This window comes from Ctenopharyngodon idella, chromosome 10, assembly GCF_019924925.1.
Source record: "Ctenopharyngodon idella isolate HZGC_01 chromosome 10, HZGC01, whole genome shotgun sequence".
In the NCBI taxonomy this organism is placed as follows: Eukaryota; Metazoa; Chordata; class Actinopteri; order Cypriniformes; family Xenocyprididae; genus Ctenopharyngodon; species Ctenopharyngodon idella.
Window position 1 is genome coordinate 39,493,297 of NC_067229.1, and position 18,593 is coordinate 39,511,889.

Genomic DNA, 18,593 nt, shown 5'->3' on the forward strand with positions numbered 1-18,593 from the left:
GTATATCAACAACTCTTATTAGATCCTCCAAGTCAAATATTACCGGTGGGATTAAATGGGTTTAACTAATTTTTGCATGCATACTTAAACCAATAAAATAGTTATGACTTAATATTAAATGTTATTAAATGGGTGTGACCTTAAATGTTCACGTGGGTTACAAAAAAAACATTTGGCGCCTCGTGGAGAAGGGAAACAATTTGTAGTATTTGAATTATAACTTGTAATATATATATATATTTTTAAATAATCAGTTGTGCAGCATTTTTACTTAATCTGTAGGCTAAATGCACGCGAGGAGGGGAACGAATCACGGTGATAGAGTTATTTTGGGGGGATCCGTCCTCGGTTTAGTCCATTTCCGCTCTACATAGGTGTTCTTCCTGGTTGTTGATTCCTATGTGAAAGTAGCAACATTTCGGCCATGAGCAAGTTCCAGTAGAATGCATGCACGCGACGATTGGAAAAAGCGCTCGATAGCGTAGAATCTATGTAGACGTGCGCGCGCTCTTTTTGCTGTCGAAGCGTCTCCTTTTGCGCCGGAGGATTCATGCAATGCAATATTCATTATGATTAAGTCCAAAATGCCCGAATGCTGTGCCGCAGCAAACTGCAAGCAGAGTGCGGACCAGTCCAACGTTTCCTTCTTTAGTTTCCCGCTGGATCCTGATCGGTGAGTGCAGCCTTTTGGGCGTAAATGCAGTCGAAATTCAATCAATGTTATTTTTTGCTATTTAGATTTTTATTTAAGTACAGAATGCGCAAATTAGCTTTATTTGTTAGCTGGTTAGCTTCTGCCCCCCTTTTGCAATGATTCATTGAATGCATTGCACCCTTATTGTCAGCTAAATGCTTATCATGTTGCTATCATTAATCTGGTTATGCAGTGATTTTTTTGCGAAGGTTTATTTTGTAGCTGGCAATTATGAAATCATCTTTTGTGTTTCTTCAAAGTGATTGCTTCAACTTTTATGGGGTTACTGTAAGCAAATGAGTCCTGTACACGTTCGCCATCATCAGGCCCTTCCCAAAATGGCAGGAATTTAATTCCCTCAGAATACGTTATTCTGTTTATGGCATTATTTGTGTTTTGCTGGTTTCTTTTTGAGGTATTTGGTATTTTGTGACATTCATTAAACAATATGCTTTGTTTGTGTCCTGTGATCTTTGAGGTTTTTAATGTTAAAAACATCATTTTTGCACTACTGCAGTAACCTTGCCTCATATCTTTAGATGTAAACAATGGGTGGGTAACTGCCACAGACCAGATCTGGAGACCAAAACAGCTGAAGATTTACACAAGAACTACAAATTGTGCTCAAAACATTTTGAGATGTCAATGATATGTCAGCAAGTAAGTGAGAATCTTCTGTTTAAAAAAATATGGACTTTTTTATTATTAAATACTTTGTATCTGGCATTATCTGCTTGATGTAAGTAAACAAACCCTGTGAAAATAATTTGTTTCCTAGTATTGACATATGTAGTGTTGACCAGTGGGCTGACATGTGTTAGTTGGTAACAAGTATGCCATATGTTTTAGTGTAAGTTTTAGTGGCTAAACTAGATTACAGTAAACTTTGCATCAAAATATGAATACAATTAGACTTTATTTTATTTTTATTTCATTTTGAATTACATTATTAAAGACCATTTGTAAACTTGAGTTTTCTTTTGTAAAGAATAGTTTTTGCTTTTTAAAATGGAAAAAAAATGTTGAATTCTTTCACAATATTAAATTTGTTTATGGGTGCCTTTATAATAAGACTCTGAGAATGGGATGTTATTATTTTGTTGTTGGTAAAAATTGCTGATGTATTATTTGAAAAATAAATTATTCACAAATGAATGATTTAAGCATGTCACAACAAACCCTCGTGTGGTGAAATGTATAAAACTCCTTTTTTTTTTTTTTTTTCCCCAGAGCGATCTTAAGGCTGTTTTGAAGGATGATGCCATTCCTACTATATTTGATTTTGTATCCAACCAGGACAATGCACAAACTAGCAACAGAAAAAGGACAAGGGAGAAAGTGAGTCTCTGATTTACACATCAAGTAGATCATAAAACATTGTTTTTGTTCTGCTTCATAGGGTCTTTTGTAAATTTTTATGCTTTTTAAATACACTGAAATATATTTACAAACTGCAGCCCTAGCAGTATGGTCATTGCCCGTGCTCCTACCAATGGCGGCTGTGCACTTTGCTTATGTCTTGAATTTTTTTCCAACAAAATCATCATAATCTTATGCAATATGGGCTTTTACAAAGCAACATAAAATAATGAAGCAAACTACTCACCCATTTTTTTTTTTAAAGTTGATGCTCATGAAGCTAAATATGCAGTGACAAGGTATTGAGTTCTGTGTAGATTAATTACCATTTGAATGTAAATGTGATTCCACCATTTCATGCGAATTAAATTTCATGCATGTAATGGTTCTCAATGATCCCTTACCCAACAAGCATTTTATAATTTGTAGCCATCAGTAATGAAATGTATTAGCTTTTTATTGTTATTCATTGTTTTTATTTATCATTATCTGCACATTGTAGTGTTAACTACAAACATTTTAGCATATGATGATACATTTTTTTTGTTTTAATTTTTTCAGACAGGAGATGAGCCAATTGTCACAAAGAAAACTAAAGGTAGATAATGCATTTCCATGTCAGCTGCTTTTAATTCTCTCTTCTTTTTTAATTACACAAACTAATTACAGGGGATTCTCTGCTATTTTATTTTTAAGTGTGTTTGTGTTCTCTCTCTATTTATTTATTTATTTTTTGAAGGTACCACCGATAATTTAAACCCCTCTGTGACAGAGGTGGAAGTTAAAGTTGAAAGTGACCCAGCAGAGAACATTCAAATTCAAAATCCTCCTGCACATGATGAATCAGAGGAGGATCCTGCTATTTCCAAAGCGAAGGAAACTTTGAAAGACTACTTCAAAGAGACGTTAGCCTTTACCGGTTTCAGCATCGCCAACAATGCTGCTTTTAACTCTGTTAAACCATTAGGGAATGACCCTGCTGGGCCGCTTTCTGTCAATACCATATGTGCAGAGAAGATCGACCAAAAAGAAGTGCTCACCTTAGGCGAGGATGTGATGCGTGAGGAGATCCGCAATAGTCTGCGCCTTGCGCGCTTCTTTTCCATACTTCTCCAAGACAAAATAAACATTGAGGGCAAGGACCAGATTCCTGTGTTTATCCGCTCTGTCACAGGTGAAGGCTTTCCACAAAAACACCTCATGGGATTCCTTCCCTGTGATGTTGACTCTGACAGTCTGTTTCTAATGCTTATATCCGAGATCCGCAACAAGTGGGGCCTGCGGATGGAGCACTGCCGTGGCTTCACCTACCTGTCATCAGGTAGCATGTGTCAGAAGCTGAAGGAACTCTCCTGCAGGATGCTGCGGGATTTTCCACAGGTAGTTTTGTCCCCCAGTGAGCCCTACGCCTTCAACATGTGGTTGATTCGCTCCATGCCTATCCTTCCAATTCAAGATGTTGTTGATACTGTAGAGCAAGTCGCTGCGGTTATTAGGCAATCAGAAACTCTGGCGAAGAAACTTGATGGCAAGATCACCGCTTCATACAGCCACATCAAAGGTGAGGTGGACCGAGTCAAGGATTCTTGCCAGAACCATTGGGAATATGGCACAGATGCTTTCCAGACAATGCTTGATATCTTGGAGCCGCTTTTGAGCAGCATTGGAGAGATGTGTACCAGTGCCCTTTCAGATGTGGATGCAGACACTGTAGAAGTGCTTCTAAAGCTGAAAGAGAAACTGAAGAACTTTAATTTCATCATTACTCTTGTGGTCTTAAAGAACACGCTGTGTTGTGTAAGCATCCTGAACCCCAGCCTCAGGGGAATAATCAGCATCAGCAGCACTTTACAGTACACCATCTCAAATGCCTTAAAGCTTCTCACCAAACATATGCAGGAGATTGCCATTTTTCACAGGAAGTGGTTCTCTGATGCATTGGGCAGAGCCAAGAAGTTGGGGGTGCCTGTCAATCTGCCAGTGGAGATGGTGGCAAACGGTGATGGCACGGAGAAACCACAAGCATCATTGGAGGATTACTACAGGGAAGCACTGAGCAAGAAGGTTTTGCAATACCTTGTTGATGAAGTCAAAAGAGTCCTTGGCACTGAAATGGCAAGAATCCTCAGATGGTTGTCATTGGTGCCCTCATACATGGCTGACCACAATTTTAGCATCCGCAAAGACAAAGTTGCTGATGCTAACCTGAATAACTTGGCTCGTCCTGACTCCTTTTATGATGAGCTGGGTTGTTGGGAAGTGAAATGGAGGCATGCTAGCAAGCGAAGGATTCTTCCCACTAGTGTGTTTGCTACCCTCAAGATCCCAGATATAGGCTTTTACCCAAATGTACAGAGCCTGTTGAGAGTCCTGGGCACCATCCCTTGTGTCCATGCAGATTCAGATGTGTATGGGCAGTATGACATGGTGCTAAACCGATATCACACCTACATGAAAGAAGTACCAGTGGAAAAAAGACTGAGCAATATGGCCTTTGTTTATGTCAATCAAGATGTCCACTTCAGCATTGAGGAAATGGTAGAGGCGTATGTAAAGAAATATCCAGAAGTCCTGCAGCTTTTACAAGAGGTAAACACATTTTTATTAATTGTAATTTAAAAAATGTTTCCTCAAATCCCTGTTCACCGTTTTTTTTTTTTTGTTTTGTTTTTTTTTAAAGGATGACATAATGGAAGTGCAGCCATCAGGTAAAACTTCTCATCTCTGACTTACTATTCTTAAAAAATGTTAACGTCTTCTGGTTTTCATAGCTCGAACAAGTTTGAATTGAATTTTACTGTAATATTAGATGCAGTTGTTAATTTTTTTTTTTACTCCAAACCCTATACAGTTCCAGAAACCAGTGCAAATGACACCTCTAAAGAAGATACAGAAGAACCGAGAGAGATGACTTTAAATATGGACGTTGAGAGACAGAAACCGCCCGAGTGTGCAGAAACTGATAAAGAGGCATTAAAATCTGCATTACAGGCTGCTGTCACTGCAGCATATAGCAGGCAAAGCAGACACACTCGGGGTGATCAAGATCAAGAAGTAGAATATGTGACCAAATCTGAGATGAATGAAGTCCTTAAAGTGTGTGAGGATGTTGTTAGGGATAGGATTCTTTCAGAGGTCGGAAATTCATTCTTCTCTCTGTTTATCGACAGAGTTGTCAGATTCGGAGAGACCGACTACTTACCAATTTTCCTCCGATTTGTTGACAGTTTCGATGTCATGCGCCTTGAGCTTATGGGATTTGTTGAGGTTATTCTTGACACTGAGGCCATGTGCGAACGGCTTTATGATGTTGTCACCAATGAGTGGCGTCTGGATTTGAGTTACTGCAGAGGTCAAGCTTACCTTGGCTCTGGTGAAGTGTCCTACAAGCTCAAGGCTTTTGCATGCAAAATACAGGAGAAGTATCCTCTTGCTATATGCACACACTGCTCATGTTACTCTTTCAATACCTGGTGGTCAAGATCAGTTCCAGTACCTGCAGTCATCAGAGCCATAGACACATTAGAGGAGATAGTGTCTTTTTTCCACAGCATGTCTGCCCTTGAGAAACAGTTAGATCAAATCTTAGCCATAGGCCTAAGAGAGAGCTATGAGAAAATCCATGAGCTTCAAGGAAAATTCTGCTCTTCTTGGCTTGAGAAGCATGACTCTTACGAAGTCTTCGCTCAGATTCTGGAGCCTCTGGCAGATTGGCTAGAAAATATTGATAACTGCCAACCACAAAGATGGAGTTTGACAGTATCCAACCGAGCCAAAAGACTACTTCACTTAATTCGGGATTTTGACTTCATTGTGGCAATTGTTGCGCTGAAGAATGCCTCATCCTTCACCAGAGAACTGAGTGCAGCTCTACAGAAAGATCATTTTAGTGCTGCCTCGCAGCTCAGCCAGATCAGTGGTATTGTGGCCACGCTTAACCGAGTGAAGACCAACATCAAGGTTTTCCATCAGAACTGGTTTGATGAAGCTTGTTGTTTTGCTCAGAGTCTGGGTGTGCAGGTTAAAGTGCCTGATAGCGTGATTGTTCCAAGGGACAGCCTCTTGAAACCAGGTACATACTACAAAGATGCAATGAGTGTCCCTTTAGTTGACCACCTCATAAACATGGTGAAAGATTATTTCTCTGATGACCACAAGGAGGCTCTCAACTTATTGTCTTTGGTCCCATGCTCTGTGACAATGAGCTATGTTTTTGAAACGCTCAAGTCGAAACCTCCATTGTACATTGGTGACCTTCCAGATCCTGACAATTTCTTCACGGAGCTGAGCTGCTGGAAAGTGAAGTGGAAAACGAAAGTGGTTAGTGTAACCATACCAGAGACCATTTTTCAGACTCTGCGTCTACCCCTCATGCAATACTTTGTAAACATCAATACATTGCTGAAGATTATGTGTGTGTTGCCAAGCACAGCTTTGGATTATTGTGGTGAGGTGAAGCGGCATAAAATGTATCAAGACTACTTGAGCAACACCTCACCCATGGACAGATTGCCTTGTTTAGCCATGCTTCAGGTTGGCACTGACTTTAACAGAGACCTAGACAGAATGGTTGCTCAGTGCTTAAAGCTCACACCTAAGACGCTGGAGGGCATTTGCCTGGTAAGGATCAGTTTTGTTAAAATTAGTTGCTTGTGTTAAGTGTTTAATTTGCTTTTCAGATGTGTTTCTAATGTCTGTTGTGCTCCACAGGACAAAGAATCCAAAACCTTAGGAAGGACTGCTGAAATAAAAATGGAAGGTATGTAAGCTATGATTATTCTTATTGCTTTCTTAAAAAAAAAAAAAAAAAAAAAATCAGTATCTTAATTATGTATGAATGTATGTTTTTAGTGGTAGATGAGCTATGAGATTAGTTGTTCACAATGAGATCAATAACAGTTCATGCCGACTTTAATGCCCACTTTGCCAACATTGCAGATGACATCCACATGGATGAAGTAGAGAACAGGGACACTCTGCAGGTTTGTAAAGTTGCATTAATAATGATTGTTATTGTTATGTAGTGTATCAGAAAAGTACAAATTGGTGATAGAGTTGAAAACTGTTTTGAACTATTTTCAGTAAAACTTTACTTCATATCAGTTGTTTTTAGTTGATTGCCTTTTTAGCTTTATTCACAAGTACTTCTTTTTACAGGACAAAGACTCCAGAACACTAGGGGTGAATTCTGAGATAACAGGTAGTGGTATGTAATTTGTGGGACTGGCCTTCCATTTGAGTCCTTGATCTGTTATAAATATAATATTTATTTCATTTAAACTTGTACATTGTCTAAAATAATGTTTACCTTGCCTTCTAGAAGCAGATACCCACAAAGAGGTTGCAGAGAGCATAGAGGCTCAGCAGCAGTCTGAAAACATAGCAGAAGTGGTTGCTGAGGACCAGCATGTCAAGGTTGATGATGTGGACCAGAATGTGGATGAAAATGGCCGTTCTGATGAACCAGCAGATAACATAAGGAACTGTGAAGAAGTCTTCAAACAGGCAGCTAAGCTTGCAAGGAGAAACTGCTCGCTGATCAACCTTAACAAATCAGAGCAAGATGCTGTTGTACAGAAACTTGCCTCATGTCATTGGGTACAGAAGGAAGGGGCATCATTTTCAGAGAGGGAAATGCTGCAAAGTATTGTAAAGGCCATACGAGAAACAATCCTCACTGAAGTTCAGGACTCTCCTTTCTTTTCCATCATTACTGATAGAGCAATCTCAGTGGGCGAGGCGAAGTTCCTACCACTCTTTGTTAGATATGTAAATGACTGCATTCCTAAAGTGGAGCTTATAGGTTTTCTGCCATTTGATGAAAGCTCTGATGTGGACTTGCAAGCTAAGGCTCTTTCAGCTACACTTGAGGATGAGTGGGGACTTCAGATGGGCTGCTGTCGTGGCCAGTCCATCATGTGCATTGGTACAGGGAGCCAAAGTCTCAGGAAGATGGCTTTGGGCTTTTTAGAGAGCTATCCTTTAGCTGTGAACACTCCCAGTGAGTCTTGTGGACTTGCCTACTGGCTGGCTTTAAGCCTACAGAATGCCTACATTACAAAGGTTCTAGAGACAGCTGAGGATCTGCTACAGTTTTTTGACCAGTCACCCAAATTAGAGAGTGAGCTTGCCCAGACCATGGATGGGCTTCTGAATACCCCACGGGAGGCACTTGCAGAGATCCCAGAGACCTGCTTGTCTAGATGGAAAAAGAGAGAAGACTTTTTTGATATTCTGGTGGACATGTTGGAGGGAGCCCTGAACTGCTTAGATTCTGTTAGCACCAACTCCAGTGGGTCATGGAGTAGTGGCATGTCACTGCATTCTCAGACCCTGTCCACAGCCATTAGACAGGTAGATTTTGTCATCCCCCTAGTGATCTTGAAGAACGCCTGTGCTCCGTTGAGGAACTGCAGCACTGTGTTTCGCTGCGGAAACCCTGCTGACATTATTTGTGAGCTTGAGAAGATTATGCCAATAATAGATTCTCTTAGCAAAATGTTGGACAATGTGAGTGCAGTGCATTCTACCTGGTTTGAGGAGGCAGTGGATCTTACTACTAAAGTCACAGGATTGCTGTCATATGCAGAATCTGTCAGTGGCCATGATTCACCAGAAACGTTCTACATGGAAGCAGTTAGCTTACCAGTTCTAAACGGTTTGATTGAAGAAATGAAGTTTAACTTCTCAGAGAATCACCTAAAAGCACTGAAAGTGTTGTCGCTTCTGCCAACATGCAACCCTCTGCCCATTCTCCCAGAATCCACAGATAAACTGCACACAATATACATAAGTGATCTCCCTGAGCCAGAAACAGCTGAAGAAGATATTAACACCTGGGCCACAGTATGGAGGGAGAAATATCAAGATGTTTGTCCTCCCACCTCCATCTCTGAGACACTGCTCCATAACGAAGCCAAAAACCTTCCAAACATTGCAACCCTTCTTAAGCTTGTGGCTGTGTTGCCTAGCATTAGCATGGAGTGTGATCTAATGAAGACAACGCTAAATGCCTTGAGGACCTTACTCAGAGATGGTATCTTCAGCAGAGGCAGTAAGACTGATGCAGTCATGCTTCTTATGCATCGGCAGACGCTGCAGAGCCTGGAGGAGGTGATTGAGAAATGCCTGGAGGGTGATCCGGAAAGTCATCTATTTCTTGCTCAGGTATAGTAAATTTCTTAGTCTTTATACTGTTATAATTCATTGTATTCAACATATTTTGCTGTATGTTTGTATTAGTATTAATATCAGCTGATAAATAAGTAATGTTCCTGAAAACCCTGTTCTGTTTTATTTTCCTGATTGTATTTATACATGTAGGTAAAAGCAAGAGTTAGTCACCTGAGAATGGAAGGTGGTAAGTAAAACTAATTACTATAAAAATATATGCAAGTAGAAAGATTGATTATTGATATGTTAGTTGAGCAGTTGGTTTTTGAGTATCTAAAATGGGCCCTTAAAGTATTATAATAAGCTGTTGTTTTTATTCTGACACACTCTTTCCTGTCCGTTCTCAGAGGTGATTGCTATGGCTCCACAGGAGATAGCTGTGGATACAAATGGTTCTGGTTATCCACAAGAGGCAAAGGATGCTGGAATCGGTCAGTAATATTAAATGAAAGTATTAGTAATAACCTAGGTACATGATTATGAATTATCTCTGTTTTTTTCTTACACAATCATGTCTCATCCATTGTTTAGATGTTAAAACTGCTGCTCCAGAGGAAATTCCAGTGGAAATAGAAAGGGTTGAAGAAACACATGTCTTAAGTACACCTGACCAGCCATCATCTTTAATGCTCAACAGCTCAGACAAGGCCACAACTGCAGCTCAAGTCATCCCTGCTTGCAGCTCTCTACCGACCAGCACACCTGAACAACCAACAGAATCTGTCCAAGATGCCACTATGCAAACCCCAGTAGCAGAACATGATAGAAGTGATCAACTGATCACACTGGTTCAGGATGTAAATGATGGGTCTGAAGTAATTGATCAGTGTGGAATTGGTCTGCTAGAAACAGGGGATCAAACTGTAACTAATCAAGCTGAGCAGTCTAATGAAGAACAGCCAGTTAGCATTGTTCAGTTAGTATCAGTTGATCAAAGTGAAACTGATCAACCCATGGAAGTTGATCAGTTTGTAGCAACAGAACCAGTTGAAACAGACCAGCCAGCAACAGAGAAACAAAGTGATTCATCTATAAATGCTCAAGATGAAGGTTGTTGCACAGTAACAGAGTTAGCAGATGGTCAGTTGATATCAGAGGATCAGACTGAATCTGTTCAGCTCATTGCAGTTGATCACAGTGTAAATGATCAGTTGGTGTCAGTAGATCAAAGTGAAACCAATCAAGTCATGGAAATTGATGAGAGTGGAAATGATCCATGTGCAGTTGAAGATCAAGTTGAAAATGGCCAGCCAGCAACAGGGGAACAATGTGTAGTTGAGCAGTTGGCAGTTAGTCCAGTTGAAACAGATCAGTCTATAGCAAAAGGTCAGGATGAAGCTTGTCAGATAGTAACAGGGATAGCAGATGAGGGTGAAACTGGTCAGTTGGTATTAGGGGATCAAATTGAATCTCATAGATTTGAGCCTGTTGATAAGTCTCTCGAGGATCATTCTGCAGCATCAGGTCAGGGTGAAACTGATCAGTCAGTAGTAGAAAGTCAAGATGAGGCTGGTCAGGCAGAAACTCAGTCCTTAACAGAAGGTCAAAGTGTAACTGGTCAGTCAGAAATGGTAGATCCAAGTGAAACTGAACAGGTCACAGTAGTTGATCAAGTTGAAAATGATAATTCTGTAGTAGGGGGTCAAGATGACACTGCTCAGACAGAAACCAGGTTTCCAAGTGAAGGTGAAACTAGTCAGTTAGTATCAGGAGATCAAAGTGGATCCGATCAGCTCATGGTAGTTGACTCTGGAAATGATCAGTCATTAGGAGATCAAAGTATAACTGGTCAGTCAAAAATAGTAGATCCAAGTGTAACTGAACAGTTCATGGTAGTTGGTCAAGTTGAAAATGATAATTCTGTAGTAGGGGGTCAAGATGACACTGCTCAGACAGAAACTGGGTTTCCAAGTGAAGGTGAAACTAGTCAGTTAGTATCAGGAGATCAAAGTGGGTCCAATCAGCTCATGGTAGTTGACTCCGGAAATGATCAATCCTTAACAGCAGATCAAAGTGTATCTGGTCAATCAGAAATAGTAGATCCAAGTGTAACTGAACAGTTCATGGTAGTTGGTCAAGTTGAAAATGGTCATTCTGTAACCAGGTTTCCAAGTGAAGGTGAAACTAGTCAGTTAGTATCAGGAGATCAAAGTGGATCAGAGCAGCTCATGGTAGTTGACTCCGGAAATGATCAATCCTTAACAGCAGATCAAAGTGTATCTGGTCAGTCAGAAATAGTAGATCCAAGTGTAACTGAACAGTTCATAGTAGTTGGTCAAGTTGAAAATCACCATTTCATAGTAGAGGGTCAAGATGACACTGCTCAGACAGAAACCGGGTTTCCAAGTGGAGGTGAAACTAGTCAGTTAGTATCAAGAGATCAAGGTGGATCTGATCAGTTCATGGTAGATGATGACTCTGGAAATGATCAGTCTGTAACCGAAGATCGAGATGTAACCTGTCAGTCAGTAACAGAAGATCAAAGTGTACCTGATCAGTTCATAGCAGTTGGTCAAGTTGAGTCAGAACAGTCTATAGTTGATGGTAAAAACGAAGCTGGTCAGACAGAAACTGTATTTCCAAATGAAGTTGGAACTAGTCATTTAATATTGGGTAATCAATGTAGGTCTGATCAGGTCATGGAAGTTGACTCTGGAACGAATCAGTCTGTAATAGCAGATCAAGGTGGAACTAGTCAGTCTGTATTACCAAATGAAATTAGAACTAGTCAGCTAGTTTTGAGGGATCAATGTGGATCTGATCAGCTCATGGCAGTTGAGTCTCGAAATGATCAGTTTGTAACAGCAGATCAAAGTGGAACTGGACAGTCATCAGCAGATCAAACTGTAACTGATGCATTTGTGGAAGCTGCAACTCATCAGCCTATAGTAGATCAAAGTGGATCTGGGTTAGCAGATAATGATGGAACTTGGCAGGTAGCATCGGAGAATCAAAGTGGAACTGATCAGCTTGTGGCAAGTGTACCCTGTGGAAATAATCAGTCTGTAGTAGAAGCTCAAGGTGGAACTGTTCTTGCAATTGCATTGAATCAAAGTGTACCAGATCAGTCTATGGAACTTAGTCAAGTTGAAACTGACCAGATAGTACCAGGGAATCAAAGTGAAATTGATCAGTCCAACACAGTAGATCAGTTTGGCCCTGACCAGCCTAAAGTAGCTGCAGAAGGTGGCACAAATCAGTTCAATTTGGTGGCTCTAGATGGCTCAGACCAAGAAACTGCAGCAGTACACGTTTGCCTTGATCAGCCCTCTGCAATAACTCAGAGCGTTACTGACCATTACACACCTGTTTCACCTGAGGATATTACTGATCATCCCATAGCATCAGAATCAGAAGGCACAGACCAGTCTGAAGTAAAGGCTCATGATGGCACAGACCAAGTAATTACTCTGGATAGCACTGGACCTAAAAAAATTGTTTTTACCCACTACAGTGCTGATGCTCGAGAGGAATTGCTCAAAGAACTATGTAACATAAAATTCTTTTCCATAGTCGCTGAGGAAGAGTTTGCAATTGATGGCCAACCTTACATCCCTGTAGGAATACACTACCTTGACAAACAAGACATTCAGAGTGAAAATATATTAGCATTTATCCCCCTTTCCACAAACATTGCTTCATTTGTGGATACTCTCACCATTGCCCTCTCTGAGAAGTGGGGTTTGAACTTGGCACTCTGTAGAAGTCAATCCTTGGCAAGACCAGGTGCCTCACTCTCTCAGATGACACAGGCTTCAGATTTGCTTTCCCAGAGACTCCCTCATGCTTTCAGTTTCCCAATCCCTGTTACTCTGAAGTCTTTGCTAGCCAGTTGGTCCTCCCTGAGAGAGATAACTCACAGTTTTGAGTGCTTAGAGCAGCTGTTTATATGGTTCTCTGAGGATGTTCGACGGGTAAGACTAGAGGATGCTGTTGTACATTTGTTCCAGAAGGACGAAAGGAAAGCCAGTGAGCTGAAAGCCAAGATCAGCAGTAATCAATTGGCAATGAGCCATGAGGTTCTGGAAATTACTACAGACATTCTAGAGGCCATCGTGCTTTGCTTGAATGAGATGAAAGGAAACCAAGATAATGAGGCAAACGCAGCACAGGCCCAGAGCTTCCTTTCTGCTGTCCAAAACTTTGATTTCATATTGACAGTTGTGATTATGAAAAACATCTTAAGCCTCACCAAAAACCTAAGTCTGAGTCTTCAGGGAAATTCCTATGATGTGTATCAAGCTGTAAACCGCCTGTCTGATCTCCTGCCCTCTCTCAGTGAAATGAAGAACAGTATTGACACGTACCATCAAACCTGGTTTCAAGAGGCAGTTGCACTAGCTTCTAAGCTGCAGGTACCTTTGCTACAACCACCCTTAAATGTGCACTACAGAGAGGACCTCAGTAAAGGGGCTATTGAGCACTGTATTGCTGAGGTGGAGGGGTTCTCCCAGGATGTTCTGTCTGCTCTTCGCTGCTTGCAGGTTGTGCCTTATGTCATGTCAAACGTGGAGGGATGCTGCAAGGACACTGAGTTTGCCAAGGTGTTTCAAGATGACTTACCTGACCCAGACTCCTTCCAGACTGAGCTGCAGAGGTGGAGGGACAGGTGGCAAGATACTTCTGCCACACATCAACACCTACCCAACACTGTTCTTGGAACTCTCAAAGCTTCTGACATCCAGTCATTTCCCAACATTTCAACCATCCTTAGGCTCCTGGCAGTCCTGCCCTGCTCCAGCATGCACAGTAGCTTCAGACAGGGAAAGATGAAATCTGAGCTGTACCCTCTGTAGTAGGCTTGACTTAACTGCCCCCAAACAAGCTCTCCATTAGGATGTCATACACTGCTGAAACTTCAGAATGTCCCTCTGTATTCTCTAAACTGTAGATCACATCTGATTGTAGGTTTCAGTATGTTTATTTTATTACTTAATAATTATGAATTAGACCTGTACACTTTAAGTATAATCACATAATTGTTTTATTGATGTTTTGTCTTTTTTATTTTCCTTTTACGTAAGTGGCATGGAAAAAGAGGACTGCCAATTGGGACCAATGTCTTGCCAAAAAAATGAAAATAGGATGCCCTTGGGGGGCCTTACTGCTTTGTGCCTTTATGCAAAAACCCTACATAACTCTGAATCATGATACAAAAAGTCTGGATGGACACTTTCAGACCAGACTTTCTGGAAATTTCCTAATATCTTCAGGAACTTTTAAAGACTTCAAATCATGTAAATCCTCTGAGATGCATTGGGGGGGAAAAGACATGTTTTATCACAATAAATTACAATGGTTGTGTTATACTGTCAAAATATCATCCCACGGCACAATCTAAAAATGGTCTGTCCCTTTATCATTATGCGTGTTACAAAGGTTGATTTGTTTGCAGTTTTATTTAGATGAATGGATTTTTCTGTAAACATTTCCCCCAGAAGCCCTCCTCATGAAGGAAGCATTCATATATATTTGACTAAAATAAATAAAATCATTAAAAAGAAGCAGTGTTTTCTCTGAATCTCTGCTCAATTCAAAATACATTTAAAGATGTCCACAAGATGGCAGTGTACACCTTTCAAAGTTTGGGGAGTACTTGTAAGTATGGATTCATTCATGTGTTCTTTTTGTTTAGCTTTTTGCCCTGAGACTTTTTCCCTAGATGTTGCATTGTAGAAACTAATTTAACGGTAGAAATCATTTTATTTTTTTATCAGTTGATTAATTGGCCAGTAACATTGATGCAACATTAATGAAGGTTGTTAATGTTGCAGTATCGTGGTGGTTAACAGTTGATGTCATTGACTGGTTGTTGTGCAGTCTGTTAAAATATTTATTTAGTTCCTTGTTTTAATTGCTTTAGTCATATTAATTCATAGTCTTTATAGCCTTGATAGTTCTTTCTTTTTTTCAAAACTAAGGAGAAGAATCCTTCTGTTTACCACTTCCTGTCAGTGTCCTCTACTCTCCCACTGAGTCAAAAGTAGTTAATGATTAATGTCTTCACTTTTTAATGCCTTTGTGAAAAGCCTAAACTCTTAGAAAAAGTAGCTTTGGCCCCCTGTAGCCTGTCGATGATTTGCAGCCATTCTTTAGCCTTTTGGTTCATAGACTGCAGATCCATCATAGAATATTGTTTTCAGGAGTGGATTTCGAGATGTCGTTGAGAAGCAATCAGTCTCCCATTTCCATGTAACCTTGGACCTATGATTCACCCTTGGGGGCTAGAGTCTTTGACCTTTTAGGGTCATTTCTTGTGAGAGCGGTAGTATATGCGGTTGGAAAGGCAAGAAAATAAAGCTATTAACAAGACAACGCCACAGTAATTGCAACTACAAATCAATCAAGGCCTGGTTTATTACTTTATTGTGGCAGACTGAATCTATGACCACAGCAGTCAAGAGAAAGTAGGAGAGTAGCAGTTCTGAAACCAATAAAGACCGTTCCAAACAATGTATGTATTTTTCTTTTTCTCTCCTGGGGTAGGACTACCATGTTTCTGCCAAGAGCTTAAGTGACTTAAGTTGATATCAAGACAAATGCATGGTGTTTTAAGGATCAACAGTTTCATCAAAAAATTTTGTACAGATACATTCATACTCTTATCCTGGGTCTGTTAATTGGGAAATTGTGGTTAGAAAATGGTGTGCAACATATATATCCCAAAAACAATTGCTTGTTTGGTCAGTTCCCAGTGGATTTTTTCTTTTTTATGTGGAGTTGGATAGTGTGCTGACAAGCCAAGTCCTTGTCCGTCATCATCGACCAGTGTGTTCCGCATACCACAGTGGTTTTGATTTTCTCCCCATTTTCCACAAAACAATAAATTATTATTTGTGAGATCTTCTGGCCAGATTGTTGTGAATGCTTTGTGATATTCATTGTACTCAAATACAAAGTTATATGCAACATTTAGATCTCTTTAGAAACCCTTGCAAGAGTTGCAACATCAGTCAGGTGAATTTGTATATTATTATTCCAGCCACGGAATAAACCTTGTCAGTTAATATTTTTTGAATATTCATTATAAACAATGAACATCTAGACTATCTTTAAGGACTGACTTCTTGTTTCCTTTGTCAGCCTTTTCCGGGCTAATAACATGAGCCTTAAAACCCCCGGTGCCATTAACTGCAGCTGAAATGCCAAGATACCTTTTCTCTTGTGAACTGCTATCTGGGATTAGTACATTTCCTCTCTCTCTCCTCCAAAAGCACTCAGTCTGAACGTTGTTTCACTCTGTGTGTTCATCTGGAGCATCCTCCGCTCTGATCACACTGAAGAGGGCTCATGTATTCTCTGTCTGTAGGCCGAAACAGAGCTGCCCTCTCCCTCCTCTCAGAACAAGGGTCTGATTGTGTCTGCTCAGCCCGGTGTGAAAGAACTATCTCTTCGTGTTCCCCCTGCTCATCTACAGAGCAAACGGATCTGTCTCCTCTGTCGGCTGGACAGCCCAGCAGCGCTGTTTGCACACAGGATTATGTCTGAGTCCTCCAGTCTTTTAGCTCTCAGAGACTCTCCCACCATCAGCTTTTGTCATAACTGTTTTATTTCAAATATATTTCATTCCTTAGTCTGTTAAGTTTTGTCGGTAATCGTATAATATGTTGTAAAATCAGATGTATTCTTTCAAATGGCCGATTAAAAAGTATGTTATACATTTCATCACTCTCTGTTTGATTGTATTACATTGCTTGCTAATCTTCTGGCCAAACTGAGAATTGCCCTAATTGAACTCCTGAGCTTGTTTCCTGCTGGAAGTCACGACTGGGCCATGCCGTAGGACCTGTGCCGGTGCATAATCATGTCCATGCGCAGCATGGTTTTAACTATACTCCTGAGAGAGAGGCAGAAGGCTTAACAGGATTTTATTTCAAGGTTTCCACGCCGGCAATCCCTAGCCAAAATCTCAGAACCACCAACAAATAACGCATTTGGTTTGAGTTATTCCAATGTCAAATATGTCGGTCAGATCCGGAAACACTTGATTTTTTTTTTCGTCTTTTGTTCTATGTATTCTGCATGTAAATCTAGACCTTAACATTAGATCTCTCATGTATTTAAATGCCATGGATTAACCTGTGAGTTTTTAAGCAGTTTTAGTGTTTCGGCTTTCTCCCCCCTACTCTTAACTGAACCTGAGTATTCTGGAAGTAAAATGGGCATATCTTTGACAGATTAATATGCCTATTAGAATTCTTGAAATAACTCTGTGCTTTTTGGCTTTCTAAATCAAGAGTATTAGGAATGTGTGTCACTGATTAATTTGCTTATGAGAGTTTGAGGTCTGAGTGCCTGCCGATATGAATAATGCCCTGCTGTAAGAGTGGAGGGCAAGTAGGATTACCTTGTGATTTGGAGTGATTAGGTTACTGCTCTGGCAGCCTTTTCTCCAACTACTTTGCTTTTAGATCGGAGTGTCTATAGTTCTTATAACCGACCCTGGTACTCTGGTTTCTTTTTGCTTTAATCCTACAGCAGGCTATTGATCAAAAACAGATGTGTCTGTACAGTTTATCTATTGTTCTACTTGTTACCTCTTTCTGCCCTGTTAATCTCTGCCGCCTTAGTAGATCAGTGTTCATCTAGACCCAAAACTTTTGCCAAGTCTGTGCCCTTACCACCCAGACAGCTCAATCCATTCTTTCATTTGGTTCAAATTCCCTAAATCTTCAGAAACAGATATACAGGACAAAATCTGCAAATCAGGCAAAAGGCTATTTATAATAGGCCACGGTCACACAGCAGCAGAATGCGGTTGTCAGTAGAGTTGCCAAGTCTGCTTATTATAAGTGACTTTGGGCTTGTTTTATTTAAGAAGCCGCTTATAGATTTTTTTTTTGATGGTTTATTTCCATAATAGAGTTGCATATTTGGGTCTGTTAGTGGTTGGCACCCATAGGGCAGCCTATGGCTGAGTTCCAGTTCATTTTTTTATGCCCTTCCCTCGCTAAGTCTCGTTGACTCAGATGTACGTCATTGCTTACGTTGCACGAGTGCACACTACTGGCGGAACTCGTGCAGTGGGCTGAGTGGGCTCGTCCTAAGCCCTTGATCACTTGGAATCTGCTATGGAGTTGATTTATTGTTTACATTTTTTTCCTTACGAAACTGTTTAATGCAGCATTCTATATGTATATAGGTGTGTTTGGGTTGTTTTAGATATTTAAAAAAAAAAATGTATATATCATCGAGTTGTTTGTGGTGGGGTAAATTAAATGCGATATACAGTGACGTCACAATCATATTGCATTGTGATATATGGAGCTGCCTGAAGAGTAAATATGAAGTAGACTCGCTCCATATAAACTTCTCTCGTCCATTTCACGAAGTGGAACGCACTTCAAAATGGCGGCAGGGATTCCCC

The 18,593-nt window shown here is 40.4% G+C and overlaps 1 protein-coding gene across 5 annotated transcripts; it reads left to right on the forward strand.

The window, feature by feature from the left end:
- The first annotated feature begins 357 nt into the window (after positions 1 to 357).
- On the forward strand, positions 358 to 14,730 carry si:dkey-250d21.1 (uncharacterized). 5 transcript variants are annotated; one of them, XM_051908424.1, is made up of 14 exons: positions 358 to 673; positions 1,234 to 1,354; positions 1,925 to 2,032; positions 2,615 to 2,651; positions 2,793 to 4,642; positions 4,734 to 4,761; positions 4,905 to 6,673; positions 6,764 to 6,812; positions 6,992 to 7,035; positions 7,211 to 7,259; positions 7,374 to 9,220; positions 9,377 to 9,413; positions 9,574 to 9,657; positions 9,758 to 14,730. In XM_051908424.1, the coding sequence occupies exons 1-14, from the start codon at positions 570 to 572 to the stop codon at positions 14,020 to 14,022; spliced, it is 10,392 nt and encodes a 3,463-aa protein (XP_051764384.1). In that variant the 5' UTR covers positions 358 to 569; the 3' UTR covers positions 14,023 to 14,730. The 5 variants fall into 5 exon arrangements, with proteins under 5 accessions (XP_051764384.1, XP_051764386.1, XP_051764385.1 ...); XM_051908426.1 differs by having other exon boundaries at positions 7,377 to 9,220; XM_051908425.1 differs by having other exon boundaries at positions 7,211 to 7,256.
- Positions 14,731 to 18,593: the final 3,863 nt, after the last annotated feature.